At 44.4% G+C, this 14,874-nt stretch overlaps 1 protein-coding gene across 2 annotated transcripts in view; it reads right to left on the reverse strand.

Annotated features, from left to right (window-relative positions):
- Window positions 1-10,864, reverse strand: part of LOC111960062 (leukotriene B4 receptor 1) — an 18,103-nt gene extending 7,239 nt beyond the window's left edge. The window contains exons 1-7 of one of the 2 annotated variants that reach the window (XM_023981971.2): window positions 10,675-10,864; window positions 6,296-6,709; window positions 5,670-5,939; window positions 3,863-3,966; window positions 3,286-3,382; window positions 3,096-3,139; window positions 1,681-2,938 (exon numbers count right to left, since the gene is read on the reverse strand). In XM_023981971.2, coding sequence (XP_023837739.1) covers window positions 2,617-2,938; window positions 3,096-3,139; window positions 3,286-3,382; window positions 3,863-3,966; window positions 5,670-5,939; window positions 6,296-6,700 — 1,242 coding nt within the window. In that variant the 5' untranslated portion in view covers window positions 6,701-6,709; window positions 10,675-10,864 and the 3' untranslated portion in view covers window positions 1,681-2,616. Of the gene's footprint in view, window positions 1-1,680; window positions 2,939-3,095; window positions 3,140-3,285; window positions 3,383-3,862; window positions 3,967-5,669; window positions 5,940-6,295; window positions 6,710-10,674 lie in introns of those variants that run through there. The other variant, XM_070437829.1, reaches the window with a different exon arrangement.
- Between the last annotated feature and the right edge of the window lie 4,010 nt (window positions 10,865-14,874).

The raw sequence follows: 14,874 nt of genomic DNA on the forward strand, positions 1-14,874 counted from the left end.
TCTTACTGCTTGCTCTCTTTGGGCCCGACTGGTGATAGCTCTGTTACTCATCAGATCAGTTCAAGTAGTGGCCAGTTAGCTCTGAGTGTGTGTTACAGTGGAACTGTGCGAATACAGACAACAACATGATGAGGACGCCAAATAGGCATACTAGTACACATTAATGGGACGCTGAAGAGATTAGGTATTTGTTATTTTTATGAATGATTTCTTGTGTTTTCGAATGCCAAAACATGTTTTTGTCTCTGATGTGTTGGGTAATGTCCTTGTGATTTTCCGTGAGGTGTGTTGTAAAGGGCAGTTATGTGTCTCAACATCATGTCTCAAACAACTTCCTCCCACTCAACGACAAATCATTTCAAAATCACTTGAAGATGACCTCTCTCTCTCTGTCTGTCTATCTGTACATCTCTCTCTCTCTCTCTCGCTCTCTCTGTCTATCGCTCTCATTTACTGTCTCTCTCCATCTGTCTGTCTCCTCTTTCGTCTGTCTGTCTGTCTGTCTGTCTGTCTGTCTGTCTGTCTGTCTGTCTGTCCCCTTTCCTTTCTGTCTCCATCTTTCTCTGTCTCCCCTTTCCTGTCTCTGTCTTTCTCTCTCTCTCTCAGGACGGAAGCCACATCATGGAATACCACCATCACCTACTTCTCCGCCAATTAATCCGCTTCAAACCCATCCTTATTCTATTGGCATCTCCTTTCTTCTGGTTGCTATGGCCATGGGTCTCCATGGGAACCTCCTAGTGGTGTGGACCATCCTGTTCTGCCTGCAACAACGTTCCATCACCTCCATCCTCTTCCTCCAGTTGGCGGCCACCGACACGATGGTCCTGCTCACCGCTCCTTTCTTCATTCGCCAGTTCTTCACGGGCAACGTCTGGGAGTTGGGAGAGGGSGCGTGTAAGCTCCTGCACTACGTCTGCAGCATCTTTCATGTACCTCAGCCTCCTGTTGGTCACCCTGATGGGCGTCGATCGACACCTGCGTGGGGATTGGCCCTTCATGTCCAAGCGCGTCCGCCCACCAGACATAAAATATTCCTTCATCTTGCAGTTTTAGTGATTTTAGTACAGCACATGTTCTCATATTGTGTTCTCAGTTTTCCATAAAATATRTTGCAGGTTTTGTGTTGATTCTATATCCACAAGTATTCTAAATAGATATGGATATAGCTTCTACACAGTATAATCAATCAGTCAAACATTGTTCTTAATGCAATTAATTGTAACAGACAAGTACTGCAATTTAGCTAGATACAATATGTAATTACATTCATTGAAGACACTTCCTAAAACGTAAGTGGGCTGGGAATCCTGAAGATGCAAGACACTTTAATAATGAAGTAAATCAAATCCAATTGTTTCTTGTCTCATCCATTCTACCCGGTGTTTCATTATTCCCTAGAGACGGTCGCTGCGTTCCTGGTCCCCCGGCACCATGGCAATCTGCTCATACCTTAGTATCCAGCCACAGCCGCTGTCACCACAGTACAGGAAGACCAACCGCATCCTGGCCCTGATAGTGGTGACCTTTGCCCTATTTTGGGCTCAATACCACGTTGTCAATGTGCTGCACATGAGCAATGGTTACTATGCCATAATTACCCAGAGCTAATACCACACTGTATAAGAGTGAGACTGAAAAAAATCACATTCATATAAAAATCCACTGTATTTCCCACACAAGTTCCCACAAATGTTTTATTGTCATTATTCAAGGTAAAAATGAAACGTATGATTTCCTTGTTTCAAGTGGGGACCGGTTTCTCCGGATCATTCCCAGGGTTGCAAGGGGTTCTGTCTGAGGGCCAGAGCGGTGGTCACAGCTTTAGCTTATCTCAACAGTGCTGTCAACCCTCTGCTCTACGCCATGGCAGGCTCGGGGGGGGGGGGGGGGGGGTCACACGCCCGGCAGGAGACCAGCATGATGGGAGCGGGAGAGAGAAAGAGGAGAACGAAGGAGTTGGGGAGCTGGATGAAGAGGTAAAAGAGAGGAGAAAGGTTCCAGGAGAACGAGAGGGGGAGGAGAAAGAGGGAAAAGAATGGCCTGAAGGTAAAGAAATGACTGGACAGACTGTGAAGGACCTGCATGCTATTGCCTGCCAGCCAGTCATGACTCTTCTGTGAGTTGTCTTCTTCTCCCTTTAAGAGTTTCCTAATCAATGGATGGCAGCCAAATCTAATCGGAGAAAATGGTGTTTTATTTTCTTGCTCTGGTCCAACATGGCAACATGTCTTAATGCTTTTGAGAAAATATATGAAGCAAAAAAAGTATGAAAATATTACAGTGCTCTTTTTACTGTACTTACAGCAGTATACCACAGACACACACACACACACACACACACACATAGAAAGAGAGACAGTCAGTCAGACAGACAAGACATACCGGTAAGATCATTTATAAAATTCACCCCCCTCACCTGCTGAGCTTGAAGCAGCACCTCTAAAAACAGAGCTATGGTTCAGCCAGTAAGTCAGTCATGACCCATTAGGAACCATGACTTGTACTTACATCTAGTGGCCACCGAGCGAACTGCAGGAAACCAGTCTTAGGCAGTGTTTTCCCATCAAAATAGTTTCCACCACCATAGCGTCCAACTACCAGCCCAGAGGGTCACTATTTGCCATTTTTCACAGGTTTCACACAGATGGGGCTCACAACATTGGCGCTGGTCGTGGATTCTAGCTCTCCTTCCTTTTCTTTCAGCCCGAGCCCCTCTGCATCCCTGTCTCTCTCTCGGCTGTTCTGGCTGTTCTGTCGGTTCTTCCTGGTGCCAGAGTCCAGCGTAGTGCCCTCGAACAGACGGGCCATGAAGGCAAAGCCTTCCCGCCGGATATAGGACTTGCCGGCGAAGGTGTAGAGGACCGGGTTGGCACAGCTGCTGATGAATGCCAGTGCCGATGTGACTGCACGGCAGGACTGCCAGATAGGGTCCAGTCTGGAGGAAGGGTGGATATGAAAACAGCAAARAATGGTTGTTCATTGTTTTTTATTCAAATGTAGTTTGGGATTTGATAACAATACACTACAAATGATACAGGTGATGAGGTGAGGATCTTAACAGTAATTTAGGAAAAACTTTTCAGAAAGCCTACCTTGCTTTTATAGCTGAATCTTGCGGAGAAAGTGCTGCGGCAACCTGTAAGGACATATTTCATCACAACAGACAGCCCAGTTACAGCGGGACCTACTGTTTCAGCCCCGTTAAGGAGTGTGAGGCCCTGGCTATAACTCAGACATRCACACACACAAAACACCCCACACATGTACGCACACACACACTACCTGCACAATGTTGATGACATGGTAGGGCAGCCAGAAGATTCCAAAGGTGACCACGATGGCTAGGATGAGTTTCTCACTGTGGATCCTCCTCCTGAACCTGGTCAAATCAAATCAAACTTCTTTTATWCAGAGTTTTAAGTATTTTTCCCTGAATTCCAAATCGTGGAAAATCAATCATGACAGACCTTAATGGTCCTTGATGCAAATGTACTGGATTTCAGGACTCTAGATCACACGGGGTGAGGGGAATGGCCTTTCAAAAGTTTGCTTTCTCAATCACTTGTTATAGCGTTACCATGTGGCCAATTGGCATGGCATTGCATGCGAGTGTGTGGCCCTTGGTTCTTTACCACCATGAAAAGTATTCCCCTCCTGGGCCTTACCATCAAACAGGATTTTTTTTTTAATTCTCCACATTTTTCACAAAATAATAATAATGATAGCCAACAAATACAATAGGATTTCACCCAACTTCACTGGCTTGAATAAATAATAACTAATAGTATAAAGTGAGAAAATAAAAACAATACATCGACGAATATGAAATGAAGGCAGAAATAAAATGAAGATAGTAAACCTGGTTTGTCTGATCCTCCGCAGGATGCAGATGTAGCTGCCTACAATCAACGCGTAAGGAACTACAAATCCCAGCACAGTCTCCAACGTGTACTGGAGCACCACCTGCGCTGAGAGAATGGGACGTGTACTGTATCAGCATAGAGATCACCTTGATCGGTTAGCGTTAATGACACTATATACAGTCAGGTCCATGAGTATTTGGACAGTGACACAATTTGCATAATTTTGTCTCTGTACGCCACCACAATGGATTGGAAAGGAAACTATCAACATGTGCTTTAAGTGTAAGTGGGGCTCAAAAGTAATTGGACAAACTAAGATAATCATAAATTAAATAGTGAGATTTAATACGTGGTTGCAAATCCTTTGCAGTCAATGACTTCCTGAATTCTGGAACCCCTAGACATCACCAGGTGCTGGGTTTCTTCCCTGGTGATGCTCTGCCAAGCCTTTACTGCAGCTGTCTTCACTTYCTGCTTGTTCTTGGGGCGTTTTGCCTTCAGCAAGTGAAATGCATGCTCAATTGGATTCAGGTCAGGTGATTGACTCGGCCATTGCAGAACATTCCACCTGTTTTGCCTTAAAAAAGTATTGGGTTGCTTTAGCAGTATGCTTCGGGTCACTGTCCATCTGCACTGTGAAGYGCCGTCCAATGAGTTTTGAAGCATTTGGCTGAATCTGAATTATGGTACAAGTTGATATTTGTCTCATCTGTCAATAGGATGTTGTTCCAGAACTGTATAGGCTTTTTTAGTGTTTTTTTTGTAAACTCTAATCTGGTCTTCATGTATTTGAGGTTTACCAATGGTTTACATCTTGTGGTAAACCCTCTGTATTTACTCTGGTGAAGTCTTCTCTTGATTGTTGACTGACACAGATACGCCTACCTCCTGGAGGGTGTTAATGATCTGGCCAACTGTTGTGAAGGGGTTTTTCTTCACCAGGGAAATACTTATTCTGTCATCCACCACAGTTGTTTTATGTGGTCTTTCTGGCCTTTTGGTGTTCCTGAGCTCACCAGTGTGTTCTTTCTTTTTATTGTACCAAATAGTTGATTTGGCCACACATAATGTTTCTGATATCTCTCTGATGGGTTTGTTTAATGATGCCTAATTGGTGATGCCTAATGCCTAATGATGGCTTGCTTCACTGGCAGTGACAGCTCTTTGGACTTCATATTGAGGGTTAACAGCAACAGATTCCAAATTCAAATGCCACACTTGAAATCAACTCTAGACCTTTTATCTGCTTACTTGTAAATTAACTAATGAGGGAATAACACACACCTGGCCATGGAAAAGTTGAGCAGCCAATTGTCCAATTACTTTTGGTCCCTTAAAAAGGGTCGGGGACCACATATAAAAAGAGCTGTAGTTCCTACACCGTTCACCCAAGTTGGATGTAAATACCCTCACATTAAAGCTGAATGTCTGCCCTGCCCGCTCCTATTGATTATTTAACTTCAACTCCAATATGCTGTGGTAGACAGCTAAAATAATAACAACTTGGTAAACGTCCAAATATTTATGGGCCTGACTGTATACAAAATCAATGTACTGTGAACTCCGTACCTTGCCATGTGTTTAAGGATGATCTGACTACAGATAAGAATGTGAATAAACAGGTAACTACGTTGACAGAAATCTCTCATGTAAAGTCCCTACTTTTTTGTTCCCTCACCTGAAATACATTCACTGTTTGATTGGTTGTTCTTTCCCCCTCCCGTCAGTCACTCCAGGAGTGAAGATAATTAGCAAAGTAAGGAATGAATTCAGTTGGTAAATAAGGAAGTAAGTGTCACTCACTTGACTCTGCTGCTTGTGAAATGACTCACACACCATACGGCTCCTCCCGTTGGGGTACGTGGCCGTCAGGTTGTGTCTGAACAGCAACGCGGGGATGGATGCGACCAGCACCAAGATCCACAGTACCAGCACCCCCCGCAGTACTGCCTTCCGGCCAGCGAGGGCAGCAACGCGCCGCGGCCACACCACGGCCACCAGCCTGTGCAGGCTCATCAGCATGATCAGTTGGATGGAGGCGTACATGTTGGCCAGGCACAGGTAGAAGAGTATCTGATCCATACAAGAAGAGAGCAGCTTTCTCTTGTCATTTCAAAAGGATAAGGATTCAATGAAAATGTACTCACTGCATGTCAAGTGTCAATGGTGTTTTCAAACACCTGGGCAGAAAATAACATCATTGGAACATATTGGTTGCATTCCAGGCCGACTACATTGCAGTCGTTGCGTTGCATCAACCAATGGTTGCGTGCTACGTCATCGACTGCGCAGTCGGGCATCAGATTGCTATTTCATATGATGTGGTAAGTAGATATGTTAAACCCCTATACAGGCGTTGTGAGATCTGGCAGTTGTCTACAGTGTAGTCAGCCTGGAACGCGGCAATCAACAGAAAGAAGAGCCTCCACCTTGCACATGATATCGCCAAAAATCCATGTCTTCTTCACAAGGTACACGACGAAGAACGGCGTGAGCGCTATGAGCGAGCCGTCGGCCACTGCCAGATTGAGGATGAGGAGGGTGGTGACGGAGCGGCGACGGGCGCGGGCCAGGATACTCCAGATGATGAAGAGGTTGCCGGGGACACCAAGGAGAAACACCAGACCCAGGATGAGCGCCCCTACTGTTGTGGAGGTGGTATTACCCACAATGTTTTGGTTCGCCGCGAAAACAGACGTGGTGGTGTTAAGGATGTGGTTGGAGGCGGAAAGGAACAGGGAGGGGGGCATAGTGGAGGAGAACGGGGAAAGGAACAAGGAGGGTTTTGTGAGGGATGGAGGGATGATTTGGGGGATGGTTTGGTTGTGGGCCATGGCGGTGATCTGCAAGGGACAGAAAGGTCAAAGGTTATTGCTGAGGTAGAAGTGTTACTAACTTGTATCAGGAGCAATGTTGAATAGTTTGTGGTGGTATAGGATACAGACATGGGTTCCACTACTTTATCTGTGCTTGATTGAGCTTGCCTGGCTTAATAACCCAATAGAACAGTCTTAAAACTGCAAATCCCACCCATCTGACACTCCAGGCAGGGAAGAACAAATGCTCAAAGTATTTGAAAGATTTCAAATAACGTTTGAACGCAGGTCTGATAGAGTATGAAACAAGCCTAGGTGTATGAGAGCCTGTGAACGTAGGACCTTAAATGGTAAAGATACAGAGAACGTATTTGCATTGAAGAGGATGCAGTCCCATAATCCATTCAGACACTGTGGTGGTTCTAATTGCAAGTCAAACATGTATAGCTTAGGCCAGGGTTTCCCAAGCCCCCACCCATGGGTGCACGTTTTGTTTTTTCCTAGCGCCACACAGCTGATTCAAATAATCAAAGCTTGATGAAGAGTTGGTCATGTGAATCAGCTGAGTAGCGCTAGGGCAAAAAACAAAATGTGCACCCATTGGTGGGGGCTTGGGAAACCCTGGCCTAAGCTATACATGTTTGACTTGCAATTAAGCCACGGGAGTGCAGGCAGCGACTGACAGGATTTATCACACTCACTCTCAAACATATTTAATACACCTAATGGACAGCAATGCTGGTGTGCGTCTACACGAGACAGAGGAGAGAAGATAATGTAGACAGAGGAAAGAGGATAATGTAGACAGAAGAGAGAAGCTAATATAGAGGAGAGAAGATAGTGTAGACAGAAGAGAGAGGATAATGTAGACAGAAGAGAGAAGCTAATATAGAGGAGAGAAGATAATGTAGACAGAAGAGAGGATAATGTAGACAGAAGAGAGAAGCTAATATAGAGGAGAGAAGAKAAWGWAGACAGATGAGAGAGGATAATGTAGACAGATGAGAGAAGATAACGTAGACAGAAGAGAGAAGCTAATATAGAGGAGAGAAGATAATGTAGACAGAGGAGAGAGGATAATGTAGACAGATGAGAGAAGATAATGTAGACAGAAGAGATAAGTTAATATAGAGCAGAGAAGATAATGTAGACAGAGGAGAGAGGATAATGTAGTCAGATGAGAGAAGATAATGTAGACAGAGGATAGAAGCTAATATAGAGGAGCGAAAATAATGTAGATTTATAAACAGGGAAGACAAGAGGAGATCAGTGAGACACAGTCAGGGCGTGAGAGAGAGAATACCTTCAGGACAAATTCAAACATCATGGGATTAATATGGGTTTAGATGTGGTATTAACAGATAGCTGTGAGTGATTCGATAATGGAGAATACATTCCCCTGTTGGGTAGCAACTGGGTGGTGCATGTGCGTGAGTGCGTGTGTGTGCAAGCATGTGTGCGTGCGTGTATGTGTGTGTGTGTGTGTGTGTGTGTGTGTGTGTGTGTGTGTGCTGTGTGTGTGTGTGTGTGTGTGTGTGTGTGTGTGTGTGTGTGTGTGTGTGTGTGTGTGTGTGTGTGAGTGTATGCATACACACTCCTACATTACTTGACTTCAACTTCTGCAAAAGCTTTTATTAGGACGTCTACATCTTTAGCTTGCGGAATAAACTTCAAAGCAACAGACATAAATTCCTCAAAACCTGTGTGTTATTTCTTCCTAAAGTCTGTGTTTTTATTTTGTCTGAGGCTGAAACACTGGGAGGAGTCCACGTGTAGGAGGTGTTGAGGAATTGTAACAGGTTTCTAATTCCGAACCAGCATGACCAGACTTGACTGGTAAAATAAACACTAAGTCTTGTAGCTACAATGTTTGTTTGAGAAATCATTCTACCTCCCTCCGAGGACTGTTTCAAATCACTGTCCGCCTCCAAAATGGCACCCTCTTCCCTATGTAGTGCACTACTTTTGGCCCTATTGGGATAAGATGCTATTTCAGACGATCCTATATCTTAGTGTTTGGTGTGGAGAAGGCCATGGTGTGAGAATACGTTATTATTTAACATGACAATCTAATCTATCCTGTGWTTCCCTTGCAAATATGGTATTGTATAGGCTTCTCTTATCCCATGCACTCACACCTGTAATAATAATGAACTCACGTGCGTCCACATCACAGGAGGTTGGTGGCACCTTAATTGGGGAGGATGGGCTCATGGTAATGGCTGTAGCTAAATAGGTGGAATGGTTTCAAACACATCAAACAGATGGAAACCACACGTTTGACCCCATTCCATTTATTCCATTCCAGCCACGACAATGAGCCAGTCCTCCTATATATCCTCACACCAGCCTCCCCTGGTGCACATGAACAGACACACACTGTATACTATACATGGGCTATATGTAAATATTACAGTACATTGCACATCTAAGTAAATCTTAATGTTCTTGTCTTATCAAGTAATAACTTGACAGAAATTCAATACACGTCGAAAATATTTAAATATTATTGTGTACAATGTTGGTAATTTAGCAGACACTTTTATGCAGAGCGACTTACAGGAGCAATTAGGGTTAAGTTCCTTTCTCAAGGGCATATTGACAGATTTTTCACCTTGTCAGCTTGGGATTCAAACAAGCGACCTTTCATTTACTGGCCCAACACTCTAACCACTAGGCTACTCAGTAAAAGAACAATCCTTATAATCTAGTACTCAGAGGCGCACACACACACACAAATCCCAAATGAACCTCTTTGCACCCTCACAGTAGTTCTTATTGTAATTCTGCTGTAATTCTGAGTGATTATGAGTGTGTACTATGGTGTGGGAGTGTAGAATTAATTTCTACAATGTCATTTATGCATTAAATATCAAGCATGGCTTAGAAGTGCACGGCTGGCTAGGCTCTGTTCCAGGTAGAGAGAGAATAGATCTGTAGAGTATTAGACAGTTCAGGGAGACTTCTGTGCATTGTACTGTAGTCCCATGGAGTTAGCTAGAGGACTCATCATGTGCATTGTACTGTAGTCCCATGGAGTTAGCTAGAGGACTAATCATGTGCATTGTACTGTAGAACTAAGAGTTAGCTAGTGGACCTGTTTTTGCATGACACAGTCACCATGATGGGACAGATACAACGATGAGTCCTCTAACTCTATTTGTAGAGTGCTTATCTGTCCTCTTTCACACATGTACACGACTGTATTATACACCTTGTGAATTGGGAATGTGTTGTTTTGTGTATACCAACTCTCCCCGAGAGAAAGCTTTTAGAGGGTGGGGTCACGGCTAAATGGACACTGTGTGTAGAGAACACTCTATCACTTTCCCCACCGTTGAGAGCAACAGCTGACACACTCAAAAGGGCCCAGACTCACAGAGAGAAACAAGTTAGGACTGCTCTTGGGCACAACAGTAGAAAAGCTCCTACGCACACTAGCATATTATACATACCTTAGAGAGAAAGGGAGAGGGAGAGAAGAGAAAGCGAGGAGCGAGGATATGACTCTGATTCATAGAGTTGCTATTGGGCTCATTATCACTCATATGATGTTCCATTGAGAACAGCTGGTCACATCCACCGAACAGTTAAATAACAACTGTACTACTTTCTGCAAACAATTATAATGTTTGATGTGGTATCAAGTACACACCAGGGTTTGTGTGTATCAAGTGTCTCAGAGTAGGAGTGTCGATCTAGGATCAGGTCCCCCGCTGTCCATGTATTTGTATTTATTATGATCTGAAAGGCAAACTGATCCTAAATCAGCACTTTGAGAGGCTTAATAGGATACGTACTGCCCCAGGACTATCAAACCATATCTATATATTTTGTTATCTGAGGGCATGCTGATAGCTCCTGCTAGAGTTTACTTCACTTGAGATTACATTACTTTACATTATTTGACTGTCTATTCCCATTGACTGACCGGACCACAATCAGGAGGGAGGTTGGGGAAGAAAGAGAGGGAAGACTGAAAACAAACTCACCAAATAGTCCTAATCCTGGGGTAGATGAAGAGATGGAGAAGAGGCAGGGACAGACTTCCTTTATTTCATTTCTTCTAGTCTTGATGGTGTATATATTCTTCCTACTTTTCTCAGTACTCCTCTTCCTCTCTCTCTATCTCTGTATTTTCACTGACCTGTCATGCTTGCAGTAGCGTGCTGTAGCAGAGTAAAGGGAAGGGGGTGTGTCGTGTTCCCTCCACATCTTTCAACATCTCCCTCCACACCTGATCATACGTGAGGTAATGTATCTTGTAATGTAGTGTTAATGTGTAATGACGCCTCCTGGCCATAGAGATAAGGGTGAGACAGACAGACAGACAGACAGACAGACAGACAGACAGACAGACAGACAGACAGACAGACAGACAGACAGACAGAACAGACAGACAGACAGACAGACAGACAGACAGACAGACAGACAGAAGCACACACAGTAAAAATAGGTGAATCAGACACTTTCCCCTCCCACATCTGACTGTTTCACAATCTATCATCACATCCTGCTTTACAGAGAGAGAGAGAGAGAGAGAGAACTTCTTGATTAACTGACAAACGTTCCACAAGAGTAATTATATAATGCTAAAGCCAACCATAGTGAGTTGTATCTACAATTAATAACAATTGATTACTATAACAATTAATTGAGAGTGTAAGAGAGAGAGAGAAAAACATCTGTTGGACAGCCTTATGATGGTTGATCAAGCAGTAAGCAAACTTGCCCAATCAAATCTATCCAATGATCAGTCAGGGGCAAATCGTAACTTCCACCGAGTGACTAATTGAAAATTATACCTAAGTGGAGTTTAGGATTCTCCCATAGGTATGTATTACCACATGTAACACACCAATAAGTTAACATTTAACATTATTACCAGACACCCATATTGATTCATCAACATACATAGATAATCATTAGTAATGATTGTTGATTAATATTCATATTCACTATTTGACATGAACATATATTGTGATGAATCTGAATGTACACGATTACAACAGTAAAGTCAATATTTTTCAAACACCTGAATCAGCTTTTTTCTGCAATCGACACAGATCCTACCCTCTCACATATACTATGTTAGCCCAGGGATATGGAGAGAACATTTTGTTTTTGTCTGCCCTGAATGCTTATTCATTGACCTTTGCGTCCCGCCTTTGACAAAACATTAGGGGACAACCCTGCTTATCCTACATTCCCCTACAAATCAGCCGGGCTAGACAATCTGGACCCTCTCTTTCTAAAATTATCTGCCAAAATTGTTGCAACCCCTATTACTAGCCTGTTCAACCTCTCTTTCATATCGTCTGAGATTCCCTAAGATTGGAAAGCTGCCGCGGTCATCCCCCTCTTCAAAGGGGGTGACACTCTAGACCCAAACTGCTAAAGACCTATATCTATCCTAAACTGTCTTTCTAAGGTCTCCGAAAGCCAAGTTAACAAACAGATTACCGACCATTTCGAATCCCACCGTACCTTCTCCGCTATGCAATCTGGTTTCAGAGCTGGTCATGGGTGCACTTCAGCCACGCTCAAGGTCCTAAACGACATCATAACCGCCATCGATAAGAGGCATTACTGTGCAGCCGTATTCATTGACCTGGCCAAGGCTTTCGACTCTGTCAATCACCACATTCTTATTGGCAGACTCGACAGCCTTGGTTTCTCAAATGATTGCCCCGCCTGGTTTACCAACTACTTCTCTGATAGAGTTCAGTGTGTCAAATCGGAGGGCCTGTTGTCCGGACCTCTGGCAGGCTCTATGGGGGTGCCACAGGGTTCAACCCTCGGGCCGACTCTCTTCTCTGTATACATCAATGATGTTGCTCTTGCTGCTGCTGATTCTCTGATACACCTCTATGCAGACGACACCATTCTGTATACTTCTGGCCCCTCTTTGGACACTGTGTTAACTAACCTCCAGACGAGCTTCAATGCCATACAACTCTCCTTCCGTGGCCTCCAAATGCTCTTAAACGCAAGTAAAACTAAATGCATGCTATTCAACCGATCACTGCCCGCACCTGCTCGCCCGTCCAGCATCACTACTCTGGACGGCTCTGACTTAGAATACGTGGACAACTACAAATACCTAGGTGTCTGGTTAGACTGTAAACTCTCCGTCCAGACTCACATTAAGCATCTCCAATCCAAAATTAAATCTAGAATTGGCTTCCTATATCGCAACAAAGCATCCTTCACTCATGCTGCCACACATACCCTCGTAAAACTGACCATCCTGCCGATCCTCGACTTCGGTGATGTCATCTATAAAATAGCCTCCAACACTCAGCTCATCAACTGGATGCAGTCTATCACAGTGCCATCCGTTTTGTCACCAAAGCCCCATACACTACCCACCATTGCGACCTGTACGCTCACGTTGGTTGGCCCTCGCTTCATACTCGTCGCCAAACCCACTGCCTACAGGTAATCTACAAGTCTCTGCTAGGTAAAGCCCCTCCTTATCTCAGCTCACTGGTCACCATAGCAGCACCCACTCGTAGCACACGCTCCAGTAGGTATATCTCACTGGTCACCCCCAAAGCCAATTCTTACTTTGGCCGCCTTTCCTTCCTCTTCTGCCAATGACTGGAACGAACTGCAAAAATCACTGAAGATGGAGACTCATATCTCCCTCACTAGCTTTAAGCACCAGCTGTCAGAGCAGCTCACAGATCACTGCACATAGCCATCTGTAAACAGCCCATCTATCTACCTACCTCATCCCCATACAGTATTTATTTATTTATCTTGCTCCTTTGCACCCTAGTATCTTTACTTGCACATTAATCTTCTGCACATCTACCATTCCAGTGTTTAAATTGCTATATTGTAATKACTTTGCCACCATGGCCTATTTATTGCCTTAACTCCCTTATAATACCTCATTTGCACTCACTGTATATAGACTTTTTGTTTTCTTTTGTTCTACTGTATTATTGACTATGTTTTGTTTATTCCATGTGTAACTCTGTGTTGTTGTATGTGTCGAACTGCTTTGCTTTATCTTGGCCAGGTCGCAGTTGCAAATGAGAACTTGTTCTCAACTAGCCTGGTTTATTTAACCTGGTTAAATAAAGATGAAAATAAAAAATAAAAATAAAATAAAAACCTCTGGCGAGATGTTAGACCAGGGCAGGCTGAGTACAGACTTACCCTCTAGTGAGATGTTAGACCAGGGCAGGCAGAGTACAGACTTACCCTGCTGGTGAGATGTTAGACCAGGCAGGCTGGGTACAGACTTACCCTCTAGTGAGATGTTAGACCAGGGCAGGCAGAGTACAGACTTACCCTCTAGTGAGATGTTAGACCAGGGCAGGCTGGAACAGACTTACCCTCTAGTGAGATGTTAGACCAGGGCGGCAGAGTACAGACTTACCCTGATTGTGAGATGTTAGACCAGGGCAGGCTGAGTACAGACTTACCCTCTAGTGAGATAGTTAGACCAGGGCAGGCTGGGTACAGACTTACCCTCAGTGAGATGTTAGACCAGGGCAGGCAGAATACAGACTTACCCTCTAGTGAGATGTTAGACCAGGGCAGGCTGAGAACAGACTTACTCTCTAGTGAGATGTTAGACCAGGGCAGGCTGAGTGCAGATTACCCTCTAGTGAGATGTTAGACCAGGGCAGGCTGGTACAGACTTACCCTCTAGTGAGATGTTAGCCAGGCAGGGCAGAGTACAGACTTACCCTCTAGTGAGATGTTAGACCAGGGCAGGCAGAAGTACAGACTTACCCTCTAGTGAGATGTTAGACCAGGGCAGGCTGAGTACAGACTTACCCTCTAGTGAGATGTTAGACCAGGGCAGGCAGGTACAGACTTACCCTCAAGTGAGATGTTAGACCAGGGCAGGCTGAGAACAGACTTACCCTCTAGTGAGATGTTAGACCAGGGCAGCAGCGTGCAGACTTACCCTCTAGTGAGATGTTAGACCAAGGCAGGCAGGGTGCAGACTTACCCTCTAGTGAGATTTAGACCAGGGCAGCTGAGTACAGACTTACCCTCTAGTGAGATGTTAGACCAGGGCAGGCAGGTGGACTTACCCTCTAGTGAATGTTAGACCAGGGCAGGCAGGGTACAGACTTACCCTCAAGTGAGATGTTAGACCAGGGCAGGCTGAGAACAGACTTACCCTCTAGTAGATGTTAGACCAGGGCAGGCTGAGTACAGACTTA

This window comes from Salvelinus sp. IW2-2015, linkage group LG37 (assembly GCF_002910315.2).
Source record: "Salvelinus sp. IW2-2015 linkage group LG37, ASM291031v2, whole genome shotgun sequence".
NCBI lineage: Eukaryota > Metazoa > Chordata > Actinopteri > Salmoniformes > Salmonidae > Salvelinus > Salvelinus sp. IW2-2015.